The sequence below is a fragment of the Suricata suricatta genome, chromosome 5 (genome assembly GCF_006229205.1).
Source record: "Suricata suricatta isolate VVHF042 chromosome 5, meerkat_22Aug2017_6uvM2_HiC, whole genome shotgun sequence".
NCBI lineage: Eukaryota > Metazoa > Chordata > Mammalia > Carnivora > Herpestidae > Suricata > Suricata suricatta.
In genome coordinates, this window is record NC_043704.1 from 137,027,545 (window position 1) to 137,044,508 (window position 16,964).

At 40.8% G+C, this 16,964-nt stretch overlaps 2 protein-coding genes across 2 annotated transcripts in view; one reads left to right on the plus strand and one right to left on the minus strand.

Moving 5' to 3' along the window:
• NKIRAS1 (NFKB inhibitor interacting Ras like 1) overlaps window positions 1-9,908 on the minus strand; it is a gene marked incomplete at its 3' end in the record, with an annotated part of 34,854 nt that extends 24,946 nt beyond the window's left edge. Inside the window, exons 1-2 of the mRNA XM_029938773.1 lie at window positions 9,714-9,908; window positions 2,050-2,160 (exon numbers count right to left, since the gene is read on the minus strand). Coding sequence (XP_029794633.1) covers window positions 2,050-2,143 — 94 coding nt within the window. The remainder of the gene's footprint in view (window positions 1-2,049; window positions 2,161-9,713) is intronic.
• A 90-nt stretch (window positions 9,909-9,998) lies between these two features.
• Window positions 9,999-14,306, plus strand: RPL15 (ribosomal protein L15). Its single transcript, XM_029940358.1, has 4 exons — window positions 9,999-10,098; window positions 10,775-10,963; window positions 11,429-11,565; window positions 12,366-14,306. Exons 2-4 carry the CDS (start codon window positions 10,792-10,794, stop codon window positions 12,669-12,671), a joined length of 615 nt encoding a protein of 204 aa, XP_029796218.1. The 5' UTR covers window positions 9,999-10,098; window positions 10,775-10,791; the 3' UTR covers window positions 12,672-14,306.
• Window positions 14,307-16,964: the final 2,658 nt, after the last annotated feature.

Below are 16,964 nucleotides of genomic sequence, written 5' to 3' on the forward strand. Positions count from 1 at the left end.
AAAAAAAAAAAAAAAAAAAAAAAAGAAAGAAAGAAAGGAAAAAAAGAAGGAATGACAGGAAAAGTACGTTTTGGGGTATTTAACAGACATTTTCTCAAAAATGAATTACGGAAGGGACACCGGGGTGGCTCAGATGGTTGAGCGACTGACTCTTGATTTCAGCTGGGGTTCCAGCCCTGAGCCAGGCTCTTCACTGATGGGATGAAGCCTCCTTGGGATTCACTCTTCTTCTGTCTCTACCCCTGCCCCCAAAAGTAGATAGACAATTTTTTAATAATTTAAAAAATGAATTAAGGGAGCCTATGGTTTTCAAGGAAAATAACTGACAGTATTTGTTGTCAATAACAAAATTTGAGCTTTCAAGAAAGTGAAAATGAGAATTGTATCTATCCCCATGAACTTGGTAGCTTCCTAGTATTGAGAAGACTGGTGATGATATTAATAAATGTTACTTGGAAGCTCTGCTTCTATCAGTCAGTTAGCATTTTTCAAATGACCAATTTATGATGTTAAAAAACCATTGTTGGGTAAAATTCTCATTCATAATCCAGGAGAGATCAATGAGATTTTAATGTAATAGAGTGGGGAAAGTTCACTGATGTGGTTTCGGATTCCGTATCGCAATAACCTTTGAGTAACACCATGTTGAGTTTTAGTGAAATACCAAAGAAGAATATTAACATACTACCTCCTCCAATGATTTACCAGTGTGAGGCCAGGTTTTCTTCATAGATTTCAACTTAAAAAGCATACCACAACTGATTAAATACAAAAGCAAGTAGATACAATCCACCTGCCTTCTAGTAAGCTGGACATTAGATTTTCAAAAAATGTAAATCAATGCTTTTTCTCTCCCTAGATTTTTTGAAATACAATTTTTCAATAAAATGTTATCTTAGCATGTAATTAATGTATTATTTTAAGTAATAAATATTTTTAAAAATTTCTCAGTTTTAGTTCTAACAATAAAAAATACTGAATACAACCTACATATACAAAACCTGTTTGGGGTTTCAAGAGGGTAAAAGGATTTTCTCCTGCAGGTATACTTTATTTTTGCACAGGCATAAATTAGAATCAGGAGGTAAAAAATTAAGACAGCAGCATTTGTGGCAGGAGGGATTCTGAAACCAAAGAGTTTGAGAACTGTTGGCAGCAGCATAATAATAAAAACCAAATATGGATTTACTCAAAATTAATAAATATTATTTTGGGAAGGTGGAACAGAAGCAGAGATCATCAAAGTGGTTAACAAAAGTAAGATAGAAATGTGCTCTGGGGCACGTGGGGTGCTCAGCTGGCTGAGTGTCCAACTCTTGATTTCGGCTCAGGTCACGAAGCAAGGATTGTGCAATTGAGCCCCACGTCAGGCTCTGTGCTGAGTGTGGTGTCTGCCTAAGATGCTCGCTCTCCCTCGTTCACTCTCTCCCCCCCTGCCCCTCTCCCCTGCTTGCACGTGCTCTCTAAAATAAAAATAAAAATTAAAAAATGAAATTAAAAAGGCCAGAGATACTGTCTTCTTCACTTCTGTACCCTCACAAGGCCTCATCACAGCCTGTATTTAGTAATTATTTAACTCAATGAATGAGATAACCCAATTCACAAAATTAGGTCATAGTAGAGCAAACCATTGTTTCTTCCATTTTTAAAACTTATACAACAGTGCTGGAAAGTCATGTTTGAAACCTGAATGAGAGATCACTCAGCATTTCCTCAAGTCAGTGATTCTATGACTTGGAGACCACAATTCATTATGTAAACACACAGGAAACCACATATATAAAAGGTTACACACACACATTTGTTTTCTTACCTGTTGTAGCTTACAACAAATACTCTTGAATTTCAATAACCAAGACTTTTTTTTTTCTCTCTATTTCCCCCCATTCTGCTGGCTTTCAATCTCTGTTGACTTCTATGACCCTTTAGGTCCTTCTGGATTACACCTCACTTTTGTGTATCACCATGCATCTTTAGGTTAGCATGACCAACAAAAGACACTGATCAGTTCCCAGAACCTACATAGAAACCAGACAAAAATAATCTTACCAATAGTATGATTCCCATAAAGGAGCTGCTCCAAAATTGCTGTTTTCCCCACAGATAACAAGCCACAAACCACAACCTTGCAGCCCTTTCCCATCTTCTCTCAGGATATCACTGTGAAGAGAACAGAAGAACTGTGAAACTGTATACTGTTCAAATCAACCTTTTTTCTTTCTATGTATAAATAAATTACAAAAAATATATATACATACACAATAAAGCATATGCTTCCAAACCCCCTTCCTAGTCTCCCATTTGCTCCTTTACAACAATCAGTTACCAGTTTCTTATATATTTTTGCAGAGCTAATCTAGATTAACATAAGAATACATGTAGATATAATATAAACATGTTTATTTTCCAAAAAAAAAAACACAACACCCCACATTTTATGCAAAGAACTTGTCAACACCGTTTAAGTCTATAGGAATCTGAATCAAATCCTAGATGGGACCAATCCTTGGAATATACTGCCCGCTCATCAAAATTTACCTGAAAAAAAATCAGCATTTCAGCAAAACTTTAAGGAGGCATAAAGACAAAAATTTGGATAGACAATGAGCCTAAGTTTTTAGAGAAACATTAATGCTATTAATGTCTTTGAGGAGAGTGAGAAACTCGATTTTGGTAGCCACATGGGCTCTCTTGGTCATACTACTTTTTGAGTCACATTTCCTAATGCTAGAAAAATTGCTCAGGCACTTTAAACTAGAAAGAAAATGAAAACTCCTTTCTCCGAGCTTCTTAACATATCCAAGCAAGGCATAGCAAGATCAGGTAACATTTTCTTCATTTTCCTCACAGCTTATATTTCCCAGAAGTCAAGGCATTAGAAGTCAGGGCAGAGAGGGGGGAAAAAGCTCACTGAATACAACAGAATAACTTGAGAAAGGGACTAAAATTTCCACATTGCCTTTGCCATCTCCACCACCTTATTTCCCCCAATTCTCTTCTTAAGTATAGAACATGCAGCAACTCTGACTCAAATGGATGCCACAATTCCTTCAAATCAGAAACAACTACACCAAGAAAAGTACAGGAAAGCATTCAAAGAGTTGCCAGGTACCTTTCTGTGTATGTATGTGTGTGTCGTTTGTGTGTGTGTATTGTTGTTGTTTATCAACACCAAAATACTAAGCAACAAATGAACTGCCTATAACTCTTCCCTATTTTCTCAAGTCTGTAATATTTTATGACCCAAATCAGCCATGACATTCATCTGCTGACAGAACAAATTTTAATGCAACCATTACTGTAACACAGTAATAACACAGTGCTCATTTCCAGAGCAGTACATTACATTTTACCAGTAGAGAAACAATCATCACTTACGTATTGCAACCATTATTTCCTAGGTGGCAAATCTTCCCAAAGAACTTTTGTCACTTGTTTCTACAAAAACTATGTCTCTTAAAGGACTTTTTAAAATGTTTATTTATGGGGGGGGGAGAGGGATGAGAGGGGGAGAGACAAAGAGAGGAGGAAACAGAGACTCCCAAGCATGCTCCATGCTGTCAGTGCAGAGTCTGACATGAGGCTTGAATTTAAGACCCAAGATCAAGAATTGCATGCTCTACCAAGTGAGCCAGCCAGACGCCCCTCTTTTTTTTTTTTTATAAATATATTTTCAACATAACTGCAATGGAAAAATTCTTGACCTTTATTTCTAAGGGAAGAGCTTTGTGTAACACTGATCATCTCCTGTGTCAGCACCTATGGCTTATTGTAAAACGTTTTCTACATATACCTCTGAATTTATGATTAATCTAATGTCATCTCATTTATCACAGGATTCTACACTTTCTGCATACTGTGATCTCCTCTAAGTTCTGATACCACTGAATCTTTAAGTTTTTTAAAAAATATATTTTTAATGTAATAGTGAAGATTTAAAGGGAGTTGCCACTTAACCACATGCCACCCAAAGGATGAAATATAAATCAATCTGTAAATGATGGCAGCAGAGAACAATTCTGTTGTCAGAAAAGGTGGCTGTTCGAATCTAAGTTCTAATTTTTCTATTATTTCCCTTCCTCTAAAAATGTCTCAGTCCCAGTAGAATTTCTAAATACCAATACTTCTCTTCCTGTTCAATGAAAAAAAAAGTCCCTATACCACTATTATATCAATCTTCAAACAAACAGAAGTTATTCAAAAGGGCAGGTACATATTGTAGTTAAGTGAACCAGGTAGTTAAAAGAAAAAAAAAACAACTATTAATAGCAATAAGCTCTCCCCCCACTCTCACTCCGTAAAAGGCAGGCAAATACCAGTTCTGGGGACTGCAGCAATCTGGGAAAATGCTGAAACCGACAGAATCCTAAGAAATTCAGAAATCAAATATTCCAGTCTTTGGCAGTCGTCTTAATATATCTTTTTTTAAAATGTTTATTTTCTAGAGAGAAAGAGACAGAATATTAGCCAGAGATGAACAGAAAGAGAAAGGGAGACACAGAATCTGAAGCAGGCTCCAGGCTCTGAGCTGTCAGCACAAACTCTTGGTGCTCAAACTTAAGAACTAGGAGATCATGACCTGAGCTGAAGTCGGACACTTAACTGACTGAGCCACCCAGATGCCCCAATATAGCGGCTTTAAAAGTGGCATACTACAATTGTACTTTGATCACTCACTGATATTAGGATTAACAGATGAAGTATGTTAAAAAATACATGTTACTTTTGGAGCACCTGGGTTGCTCAGTCAGTTAAGCGTCTGACTTCGGCTCAGGTCATGATCTCATGGTTCGTGGGTTCAAGCCCCGCCATTGGGCTCTGTGCTAACAGTAAGGAACCTAGAGCCTTCTGTGTCTCCCTCTCTTTCTACCCCTCCCCTGCTCACACTCTGTCTCTCTCTCGTGCACTCAGTCTCTCTCTCTCTCTCTCTCTCTCTCTCTCTGAAAAATGAATAAAACATTAAAAAATAAAAAGAAAATAAAAATACATATTACTTTGAATTTGTGTGTGTATAAACTGGGAGAGTTGTTTTGGTGTATCAGAGACTCTCAAACAGTACAAATAACTGAATAGAGGTTACTCAAACACTAGGTAAAGATTTTAAGGTATTTTACAAGGCAAGAAACAAGGTAAAACAGAATAAACCATGTTAAATATCTTTTACCATCAAAAACAAAGGAAAGTTGAAAGAATAAGCGTGATTAATCAAAGCACAGTTGAAACATTCTAAGTTCTTCCAAGGGGAAACAATAACACTACCCAAAGCTGAAGATTAGTGACCTACTACCATCAATTCAAGTATGAATTTAAAACTAAACATCAGTATTTAATTAAAAAAAATTTTTTTTAACATTTATTTATTTTTGAGAGACAGATCATGAGCAGGGGAGGGGCAGAGAGAGAGGGACACACAGAATCAGAAGCAGGCTCCAAGCTCTGAGCTGTCAGCACAGAGCCTGACGCACAGCTTGAACCCACAAACTGTGAGATCATGACCTGAGCCAAAGTCGGATACCCAACCGACTGAGCCACCCAGGTGCCCCCATCAGTATCTGATTTTTTTTCATAACATTTTATTGTCAAATTGGTTTCTATACAACACCCAGTGTTCTTCCCCACAAGTGCCCTCCTCCATTACCACCACCTCTTTCCCCCTCTCCGCCTTTCCCTTCAACCCTCAGTTCATTTTCAGTATTCAACAGTCTCTCAGGTTTTGCATCCCTCTCTCCCCAACTCTCTTTCCCTCTTCCCCTCACCCTGGTCCTCCATTAGGTTTCTCCTGTTTTCCTGTTAGACCTATGAGTGCAAACATGGTTTCTGTTCTCTGCCTGATTTATTTCGCTTAGCATGACACCCTTGAGGTCCATCCACTTTGCTACAAATGGCCAGATTTCATTCTTTCTCATTGCCATGTAATACTCCATTGTGTATATATACCACATCTTCTTGATCCACTCATCAGGTGATGGACATTTAGGCTCTTTCCATGTTTTGGCTACATCAGTATCTAATTTAAGACTGTGAATCACATTAACTATCCATGCAAAAGTGCTTTATTTTCTACATATCATCATGACGGTGGGGACTTAGATTACATGTATGGAAGTAGTTCTCACATTTTTATGTACTCAGATTTACAAAAGAAAAACTGCTAGCAGCTCAATTCTGTAAGTATTATAATGTATCACAATTCCCAAACATAACAAATATGCACCATTTCCTTCCAACACAAAAAGGAGGTCATCTGCAGTACCCTGAATGGGCACTGAATCACATGAATAGATCCTGGGGATGGCCAAGCCTCTTTTGTAAACATAGCTTTCAAGAGTTTGAAAGGCTCTGGAGTAGACGGATGACCAAGATTCCTTTCAACACTCTGAAGCTATGACAGCAGAAACTGCTTACCCAAAAACTGCATCTGGGATTATTCATACTGAGATCTTAGTACAAAAACACTAGTTAGAACTACTTGGTACAGTCCACACCTTAAGTGCCTGCTGGACAATAAAATCTCATCCGTGACCTATTCATCTTCATCTGATATGAATGACTGGAGAGAACATGCTTAACAGGGAAAAGTCAATGCAGTCTCGACTACATATTGCTTTGCTTTCCAGGCTAATCAATAACGTTGCCAGAGAATAAAAACATGACCGATCCATTCCTGTGGGAAATACTGAGCTTGGTCAATATTCCCTTTAAAGAGCTATCAGAAACCACTGCCTCAAGCTGTCAGTACTTCTGTTTTTCTAAGGAAACCATTCTACTTTTATAAGTAAAACGCAACAAGACAATATTAATTTTGAAACACTTAATATCATAGAGAGATGTTACAGATGAAACTTCATGTGGGGAAAACATCTACACTGTATGTATTTATTAATGCAAACATCATGTACTGTGGTGTAACACTTTGACTTATCCAGATATGAATACATTTCACATAAACACGCATTAAAAAGTTTTGTAAACAATATTGCACATAATAAAATAAGCAGACTCCAGCCTACCACTTTCACTCAGTAAATATTTACTGAAGTCTTACCATAATGCCAGGCATGAGGGACAAACTAGGGGGCAAAACCAGAAATGATACCTGCCCTCAGGAATCTCAAAATCAACTGGAAATACCAGTCCATATCTTGCAAAACTAGGAAACTGCAAATTAAAAAACAAAACTGCAAAAACTAATTAAGGAATTAGCGATTATTCACATTGCCAGAACTTCTTTCCAAATGATTCAACCAACTTTGTAGTCTTTTTAAGTAATCTCTATACCCAACATGGGGCTCAAACTCATGACCATGACATCAAGAGTCACATGCTCTACAGACTGAGCCCCTTTCTTATTGTTACTTTTTAATTGATTTTTTAATAATCAGTTATTCTTTTTTTTTTTAAGTTTATTTATTTGAGAGAGAAAGTACATGTCAGGGAGGAGCAGAGGGGCAGAGAGAGGGGGAGAGAGAGAGAGAGAGAGGGCATCCCTAGCAGGCTCCTCACTCTCAGTGCAGAGCCTGACATGGGGTTCCAACCCAAGAACGGTGAGATCACCACCTGAGCCAAAGTCAGATACTTAACTGACTGAGCCACCAGGCCCCTATAATCAATCAATGAGTCATTCTTGACTCATTTTTCTCATACCCCACGTCTGCTCCATCAGTAAATCCTCTACCTTTGAAACACATGCAGGGCTGGACCACTTACCACCTCCACCACTAATGAGAGATCAGAGGCACCAGCTTCTCACCTGGCCTCTCAGATGGCCAAGTCATAATCCCCAACACCTGTGTTTTACTTTGCACAGTAAAAGGAACTCTGCGGCTGTGATTAAATTAAGAGCCTTAAACCGGAGAGATTATCCTGGATTATCTAGGTGGTCCCAATATAATCACGTGTCTTTTTAAAGGGGAGAGAAGTTTGTCAGAGAGACAAACAGATGTAAAGATGCTATCCAGCTGGCTCTGAAAATGAAGGGGTCAAGAGCCAAGGAATGCAGGTGGCCTCTAAAAGCTGGATAATGTAGGCAAATGGACCCTCCCCTAGTTTCTCTAAAAGGAACACAGCAGGGCACCTGGGTGGCCCCTCAGGGCTATGAGAGCGCCCTGGGCAACTGAGCCCCTGCATTGGGCTCTGCACTGACAGTGTGGAGCCTTCTTGGGTGTCCCCACTCGTGCATGCTGTCTTTCAGAATAAATACATAAACTTAAAAAAAAATACCTAAAAGGATCGCAGCAATCTGATTTTAGCCTACGGAGATTTCTGACCTGTGTAAGACAACAAATTTGTGCTGTTTTAAGCCAGTAAATTTGCTGTAATTAGCCAAAAAAAAAAAACAAACAACCAAAAAACAAAAAAAACCCCACAACCACCTCCTAGTCTCTCTGCTTCAACTTTTCTCCTCTTTTGGCCTCAGAGCTGCAATCCAAATAATCCTTTTAAAAAATGTAAATCACAGGAAGTCACCCTTCTGCTTAAAATCTTCCAATAGTTTTTGGGTGCCTGGCTCGCTCAGTCAGAACATGTGACCCTTCATCCTGAGCTCGAGCCCCATGTTGGGTGTAGAGATGGCATAAATGAATAAACTTTTTAAAAAATCTTCCAGGTTTCGAACTCAGGCAGTATGAGAACCCAAAGTCCTCCTTCTAAGAACCTTCACCTAATATCGTCTGCCAGCTTCCCTTGTGGTAGATTGCAGCCACACTGCCTGCCTCCTTGCTGGTTTAGTATGAATCCAAACAACCTCCAGCCTCCAGCACTTTTCCTTTTGATTAAAATCAATCCCCACATCTCTCAGGCTCACATCCTTCAGGGTCCCCCCAAATGTTATTTCTCAAGAAGACTTATCCTGAATATTCCATCCCAAATTTTGAGGCCCACCCAACACTATCTCTTCCCTCCCCTAAATGTTTGTCTTTACTACTTGTCACCGAACATTACATATATCTTATGTTTATTTCCCATTTCCAAGAAAGCTCAAATTTTCGCGATGACTTATACGGCATCCCCAGAAGCTGGGACACTACCCGACACGTATTAAACATTTCATCAATATTTGCTGACTGAATCAGTGATCCATATGAGGGCTCCGGGAATGGTACAGCTACGATTAAAAAAAAAGAAAAGAAAGGGGGGGGGGATAACCCAAACCAGTATTAAGTTAGAAGGTAAACTACGTGACTGCATCAAAAATGAAAATATTCTGGAGACGCAAAAAAGCCGGCAAACTATTTTTCAACAAAGAACGCAACAAAACGCATTTTCTCGGCATTTCTTCCCGAAACGCTCGCACCTGCCAACCAGATGTTGGCTAATAAATAATTTGCCTTCTTAAAAAACGCTGATTCTGACGTAGCAAAATCTGGGAGAAAGTCGGTACAGAGGCAAGGCACGGAAATGGAAAGGCGCCGGGCCGCCGTGCTCCCCACCGGAGCCCCCCACTTTCCCACCCCCCGACCGTCTATTTAGGGCAAAATCCTCCGAGTCCGGGCCTGCAGAGGCTGAAGCCCGAAGGCGAGGCGCCCGCCCCCACCTGACACCCTGAACGCGGGATTTGGCAGCTGGGGCAGCGTCGCGAGGGTCTGTCACGGAGCCTCGGGGTTCGGGCTAGAGGGAAAGGGGGCACGGACAGCGCCGCACGGGGGAATTCGCCGCGAATCTCAGGTGAGGAGCCTACGCTGCGCCAGGGGGCCCCAGTACCTCGAGACACAGACCTGTACACCTCCGCAGGCTCCAAAAGCAGCAGCGCTCGGGCAGCACCGCTCCACTACTGGCTTCGACCACCAGAGCCCCGCCCCCAAGTTGCTCTTGCAGGCTGCAGCACGGGGTCCCACGCAAGCCGGCCGCGGCCCGGCCACCCACTCTCGACCTTTGCTGCCCCCGCCTATCAAACTCAAATCCTGAGCAACAGAGGGTGGGACAATAGGAGGGGCTGCGCCCAATCCCGGCCGAACTCCGCCCACCAGGCTCGCTGCCGGAACTACATGTCCCATAAGGCCACATCTTTTCAACGGAAAAAGGCTCGCCGATGTGGGGGAGGAGCCCAAAAGGGATTGTGGGAGAAAGGCTCTTTCCTTTCCGTCTGGCGGCAGCCATCAGGTAGGCAGTGTTGGTGGTATTCGCTGTTCCATCCGCCCCTGATCTCCCTTCGCCTCAGCCATCCAGACTCGGGGACCCTGCGTCCTCGGAGCTCCTCCTGCTTCCTGCTCGGCGCGAGTTCGATCAGGATGCGGGGCTTCGCGGGCGTGGAGAGGCGGCCGCCAGAATGGGCTGGGGCGATGATGTGATGGCGGCGCGAATTCTAGCGGGGCCTGGAGCTTCAAGGAAAAGGAAGCATGGGGCTGAGGGATGGAAGGCTGGGCCTAGAGAATCCTATAAGCGAGGTCTGCGGGTGGGTGGAGTGCGGGCTTTTTCTTCAAGAGTTAGCTTTGGAGGCAACGGCTACAGCGCATTCTCCTGTTATACCGGCGAGGTCTCTTTGCAGGCCAGGCCCTCGGGGACGCCACCTGCCGCAGTCCTCAACGCGCCTCACTGCCCAAGTCTAATGCCATTCATTCGTTCAACAGAAAAGTACCGAGTGCCTCCCTGCGCTGCCCGATGTTGGGGTCGCAGAGGTGACAGCGCTGCTTTCCTTGGGCGCAGTAGTGGGGGTTGGGCTGGCTGTCTCCTGTGTTTCTTGCAGAGCCATTTTCAGCCTCAATGGTATCCTTGTGGCCGGTGGGGAACTAAGATGGACGCGATCTCTCATATATTAAATGCAGGATGTTTTCTTTAGATCAAAGGTAACCCAAGATGGGCGCTTACAAGTACATCCAGGAGCTATGGAGGAAGAAGCAGTCGGATGTAATGCGCTTTCTTCTCAGGGTGCGCTGCTGGCAGTATCGCCAGCTCTCTGCGCTCCACAGGGCCCCCCGCCCCACCCGCCCCGATAAAGCGCGCAGGCTGGGGTACAAGGCCAAGCAAGGTGAGCGGTCTCTGCGTGGACGCTTTCAGTCAAGTATGTTCGTGGGGAAACGCTAGAAATCGGTAATTAGAGGTATACAGTCCCAGCGCCTTCCATCACTTGAGCTTTGTTAGAAACTTGTCTTCAACTTAGCAAAAAGCACAGGAGTTGTTGATCGGTAAACCCTGAAAACAGTCGTCTAAAGTAGCAAGGGTGTCCTAGATTACAAATCTGTAGGAGTCTGGACTGAAGCAAAACAACGTAAACTGGGAATGAGAAATGAATCTCCCTGTGTGATTAACGTACCCTGGAAAAAAACAGGAATGTTTTTGGAGTAAGTTTTAAATGGGTATTCATTAGTTTTACAGATACATAGTATTTGGATTATGGTCCGAAATATATTTGATGTTGCAGCATTTAGTGGCAGGTCACTGAGTCTTCCATCCGTACAGCTTTTACAAGACCACCGTGAATTTGTTTCTACAGGTTATGTCATATATCGGATTCGAGTGCGCCGCGGTGGCCGCAAACGCCCCGTTCCTAAGGGTGCTACCTATGGCAAGCCTGTCCATCATGGTGTCAACCAGCTCAAGTTTGCCCGAAGCCTTCAGTCTGTTGCAGAGGTAAGTGATTTTTTTTTTCTTTTTAGTAGCTGTGTATCAGTCTCCTGGAGATGGTGGAGAAGGATCTAAGCACCTTTTCTGATTGATAACTTGAGCCCCCTTGCATTTAAAATGGAATTTGTGATTTTTACTTCAGTTGTCTTGGTAAAGTGTTGCTGTGTTAGAGTCACTGCAATTAATCTGTCTTTGTGTATAATGGGAAGTATTTTATGATTAGTGTGAACCTTGGAACTTAAGCTCTCAAAGGGCGGTAAACTTTGTCTTTAGCACATCTCCCAGATGTGTGGAAGCCATGCATTTATTGATAGGGCTAATTTTTTATGTTCCGGTCATGAGTTTTCTTTCTGGATTAGTAAATGAAGCTGTGCTCTGTCCCAGAGGTTGACAAACAAGGGCCTGTTGCCTTCTGTAAGCTAAAGTTTTAGTTTTGCTTTTAAAAGCAAAGGCAAAGACAACTTAAAAGAGTCCATTGTGGCCTGCAAAGCCTAAAATAATAGGCTAAATACTAAGTTTCATATGAAAGGTTTCCTGATCCCTCAGTTGTGATTTTGTTAGCCATCTATCAAGGACAGGGTGATCATAGGGCGGTGGTTTCAAATCAATCTAAGAATGTTTACATGGGTTATTTTAGTAAGTCTTCCTTATACTTGGGGTTCTAACCTCTGGGGAGATGCTTAGTAAATATTTGAGTACGTAGTGAACAGTCTCTGTCTAGTGTGTAAACTAAAGAGAATGCTTGCTTCTTATTTTCCTACTATAGGACAGGGAAAGCTGACCTTGAGTCTTTTTTCCTATTCTAGGAGCGAGCTGGACGCCACTGTGGGGCTCTGAGAGTCTTGAATTCTTACTGGGTTGGCGAAGATTCCACCTACAAATTCTTCGAGGTTATCCTTATTGATCCATTCCATAAAGCTATTAGAAGAAATCCTGACACCCAGTGGATCACCAAACCGGTCCACAAGCACAGGGAGATGCGAGGGCTGACGTCTGCAGGCCGCAAGAGCCGTGGCCTTGGAAAAGGTCACAAGTTCCACCACACTATTGGTGGTTCTCGCCGTGCGGCTTGGAGAAGACGCAATACTCTCCAGCTCCACCGTTACCGTTAATACAAGTAATGTTTGTAAAATTCTTACCTAATAAACAATTTAGGACAGTCATGTCTGCTTAAAAGTGTTCTTTAATTTGTCTGTTAAAAAATTAGTTGTCTGGAGATTGTTCAATGAATGCATTGTCAAATTCTGAAAGTTAAAGTGCAATAATGTTTGAAGACTATAAGTGATGGTGTATCTTGTTTCTAATAAGATAAACACTTGTGTCTTTGCTTTATCTTATTAGGGAGTTTATATGTCAGTGTTTAAAATGCTGTTTGGTATAATAGGTGTAAAATAAATTCTGTAAAAGTGGAATGCAGAAGTTAGCCATGTAGATTTGTTGGTGCATGTAATGAAACCTACAGCTTCATTGGGGTGATGTTATGCTCTGTTGGCTTACTCTCAAATGGCTGTTCTTAGAGGGTTGGTAAGAACAAACTTTAAATTGGATTTTGGCTTGGAAATATGAAGAATATCCTAATCTTTTATGGTCATATGCAGAAAAATGTTAACGAGGAACCACATTTTTAGGTTGAATCAGGATACTCGATTCACATAACTGCTGCTCTGAAAGAATAGTTAAAAGTGCCAGCATTTTTAGGTGAATTGAATAAACCTTTTGCAAGAGGATTCTCTTAGAAATGAAATTCCTCCTTAACCAAAGCAAAATTGCCTTGGCCTACTCGGAACCATAGAGTATCACATAAAAGATGGAGGCTCCTAGTTCAAGTCCATGACTCCATGGGATCTGTAGAATACTGAATTTTCTACAAAGCAGTAATATTTACACTGGTCTGTATTAAAACTGGTGGAAATTGAACATTAGGTAAATGAGAAGACTACCTTAGGATTGGTAAGCTAGTAACCCATCTAAAGCTAAGATTGGAAAACTGGTAGCTATCAGGTAACCTTTTAATTGTGGAGGATAAAAAAAATTGGTGTTAAATGGTGTTCGTGACCATTTTGAACCCACTAGTAAAGTACATTGTTGCTTTTTCCAAGTCCTATGTCCTCAACCCACCTTACTCATTCCCACAGGCTACTGAGAAGTCAAGTAGTTGGGGTCAGTACAAGTTTATAATCCTTTTGTATTGTCCACAGTCAATTCTCATCTTTCCCCTTAACCCCTCAAAATCGTGGCCATTCCATAAACTTGCCAGGCCATCATTTATGCTCCGCTTGATAAGCTTTCCACCACATTCTGCTTCTGTTGTCTTCCTTCCAGTAGATGAGGTTTGTTTCCCAGGGTGAACTTGAGTGTGTAGGAAATACAGAAGAGGAATTGTCCCAGTTCTAAGTTGGCTCGTTTAATCTAGTTTTGATTTCAAAATCTAATTGCTGGTTTTACTTGAACCAATTCTGTTTTTTCCCAAGGGTTTTAGGCTGAGATGATTTCCAGAAAACAGGCTTTAAAAACTCTTGAGATCTAAATTTCTTTGCACTCAGAGATCTTAAACCATATATATTTTGTGTGTAGAGGTGGTTCAACTAAAGGAATAAATGTTCATTAAAACAAATGGACCTGCTACCTTTTGTCACCTAATAATATACTTTAAAGAAGCAAACCAAGTACCCTTATCTACCAAAAATTGTAATGGCAGAAACAGTCAATTTGAGAGGAAATAAAATGTATAGTACTTAGTCTTGAAATTTTTTTCTCTTGGTTCTTTGGTCCTTGCATGAATTAGAAAAACATTTTTTTAAGTGTTTTTTAAACTCTGGATGCTAATTTGGGAAGGAGAGGGAGGGTTCAAGCTAAACATTGGTATGACCATCTCCAAAAAGGGGCTGGCTTCTATTTTGCCACGTTACAGTTTTCTTTCCATATTATCCCTAGAGGGATCCTGTTAAGTGTCATTCCAGTGCTGGAAGCTGAAGTCCTTACAGGGAGAGCTTCCATGATCTTCCTACTCGAGGCCCTACTGCACTAGGGTCTTGCTGTCCTCATCTGGTATTGCAGCTTTGCTGTTCCTCAGGGCTAAAGCCTTTATGATGAGAAAACTCCCAGCTACTAAATGTCACCTTAGAGGCTTTCCCGGACTATCCAACATGCTGTTCCTGTTTGCTTTAATACTTCTAGATCAGTGTGATTGTTAAAACATGCCCTAATCAATTACAATTTTCTTTAGAAATAGAGCAATTGGTTTCTCAACCCTGCAGGTGCAGGTAACTAATATTAACTCCCTTTTGCTGATGAACACACTGAGACATGAAGGTGAAGCAACTTGTTCAAGGTCACAATGGCAGTCCTTCATATCCTTCCAATAAACTTAAATTTTTGGATACGTAATAGGTTGACATGACTAAAAATTCAAAACGTACAATAGAGTCTACAGTAAAAGTCTCCCTTCCCCCCACAGTTCCCCTCTGGAGGCACTCAGTGTGATCGGGTTTCCCCCCACCCCCCATCAGTAGGTTCTTCATATGTATGAATAATACATATTTTCTTTTTTTACCCAAATGTTAAAAAGGTTATACATAATGATTTTTTTTTTCATTTAGTTTTATATCTCAGAGCCTATTCTATACCACTTCATGAAGAGCTGCCTCATTCTTTTTTATGACTGCATGGGATTCCATTATATGGATGCATCATAATTTGTTTGATGTGGCCCCTTCTGATGGACATTTAAAATTTCCAATCCGTTGCTTTTACAAAAAATGTTTGCATATATCTTAGTCTATCTATAGGATAAATTCCTCTAAGTGGAATTGGCAGAGAGTCTGCTCTGCCATTCTGATAGGCAAAACGGTATTGTTATCTAGCTTCATTTTTGCACTTCTGAGTGTGACAGAGGCAACACCATGGCCTTTTTATTTTCCTGGGCACCCACCTTAACTGTGTTTTCCTGATTCTTTATACATTTAGGTAGGAGCCTTAGAACTTACTCTTTCCAGCAGAATGGGAACGTAAGTGATATATTACTTCCTCCAAGGTTATCAAGGCTTGGTAGGCCAGAGGAGACCAATGATCCAAATAGCATAGCTACAAGATGGAAGAAAGCTACTCAACCCTTAGCAGACTGGGCAAGTGAGAAAACTTTGTTTTAAGCTGTTGTGTTCATTTTTTTTAAGTTTTCAATTTATTACTTATTTTTGAGAGAGAGTGCGAACAGGGGAGGGGCTGAGAGAGAGGGAGAATCTCAAGCAGGCTCTCGGCTGTCAGTGTAGAACCCAATGTCCAGTTCAAACTCACAAAACTGTAAGAGCATGACATGAGCCAAAATTAAAAATCAGATGCTCAACTGACTGAGCCATCAGGCACCCCTTAGTTGTATCATTGTTATGGCAGCCTAGCCTAGCTTGACCCTATCTAATTTGATAAGTTAAGTCAAGCTATTATTTGTATGTCTACAAGTCTCATGTTTGTTCTACAGTGACCTTTCATTATAATCCTTTGTTCATTTTTCTATCAGGAACTATACACTCTAAGTACCATGCTGTATTAAATGGAGGGTAGCTCCTAGCTTATTGCTACTAGCCATAATTTCTTTCTTATACTATACACAAAAGTAAATCAAAGTAGATTAAAAACTAAATGTGAGACCTGAAACCATGAAAATTGTAGAAGAGAGTACAGGCAGTGATTTCTCTGACATTAATCATAGCAACATTTATTTACTCAGGCAAGGGAAACAAAAGCAAAAATAAACTATTGGGACTACCTCAAAATAAAAAGCTTCTGTGAAGCAAAGGAAACAATCAACAAAAGTAAACGACAATGTACAGAATGGGAGAAGATATTTGCCAATGACATATTTGATAAAGGGTTAATATCCAAAATGACATTCTTTAGAACTCCTACAACTCAACACCAAAAAAAAAAAAAAGAAGAAGAAAAGAAACAAGCCCAAATAATCTAATAAAAAATGGGCAGAAGGCGTGAACAAACATTTCTCCAAAGGACACAGACAGACGACCAAAAGACACATGAAAAGGTGCTCAACATCACTCTTATCAAGTAAGTGCAAATCAAAACCACAATGAGATACCACCTCGTATCTAACAGAATGGCTAAAATAAAAAACACAGAAAACAAGAAGTGTTGAAGAGGATGTGGGAAAAAGGGAACCCTCATGCCCTGTCAGTGGGAAATGCAAACTGGTGGAATATAGTAGAGTCGTTTCCTCAAACATTTTAAATTAAAGACGCAATTACCATATGATCCAGAAATTCCACTCCTGAATTTATCTAAAGAAAAACACAAATACTAATTGAAAAGATATGTGCACTGCTACGTTTATTGCAACATTATTTACAATAGCCAAGATATGGAAGCAACCCAAGGGTCCACTGATAAATGAATGG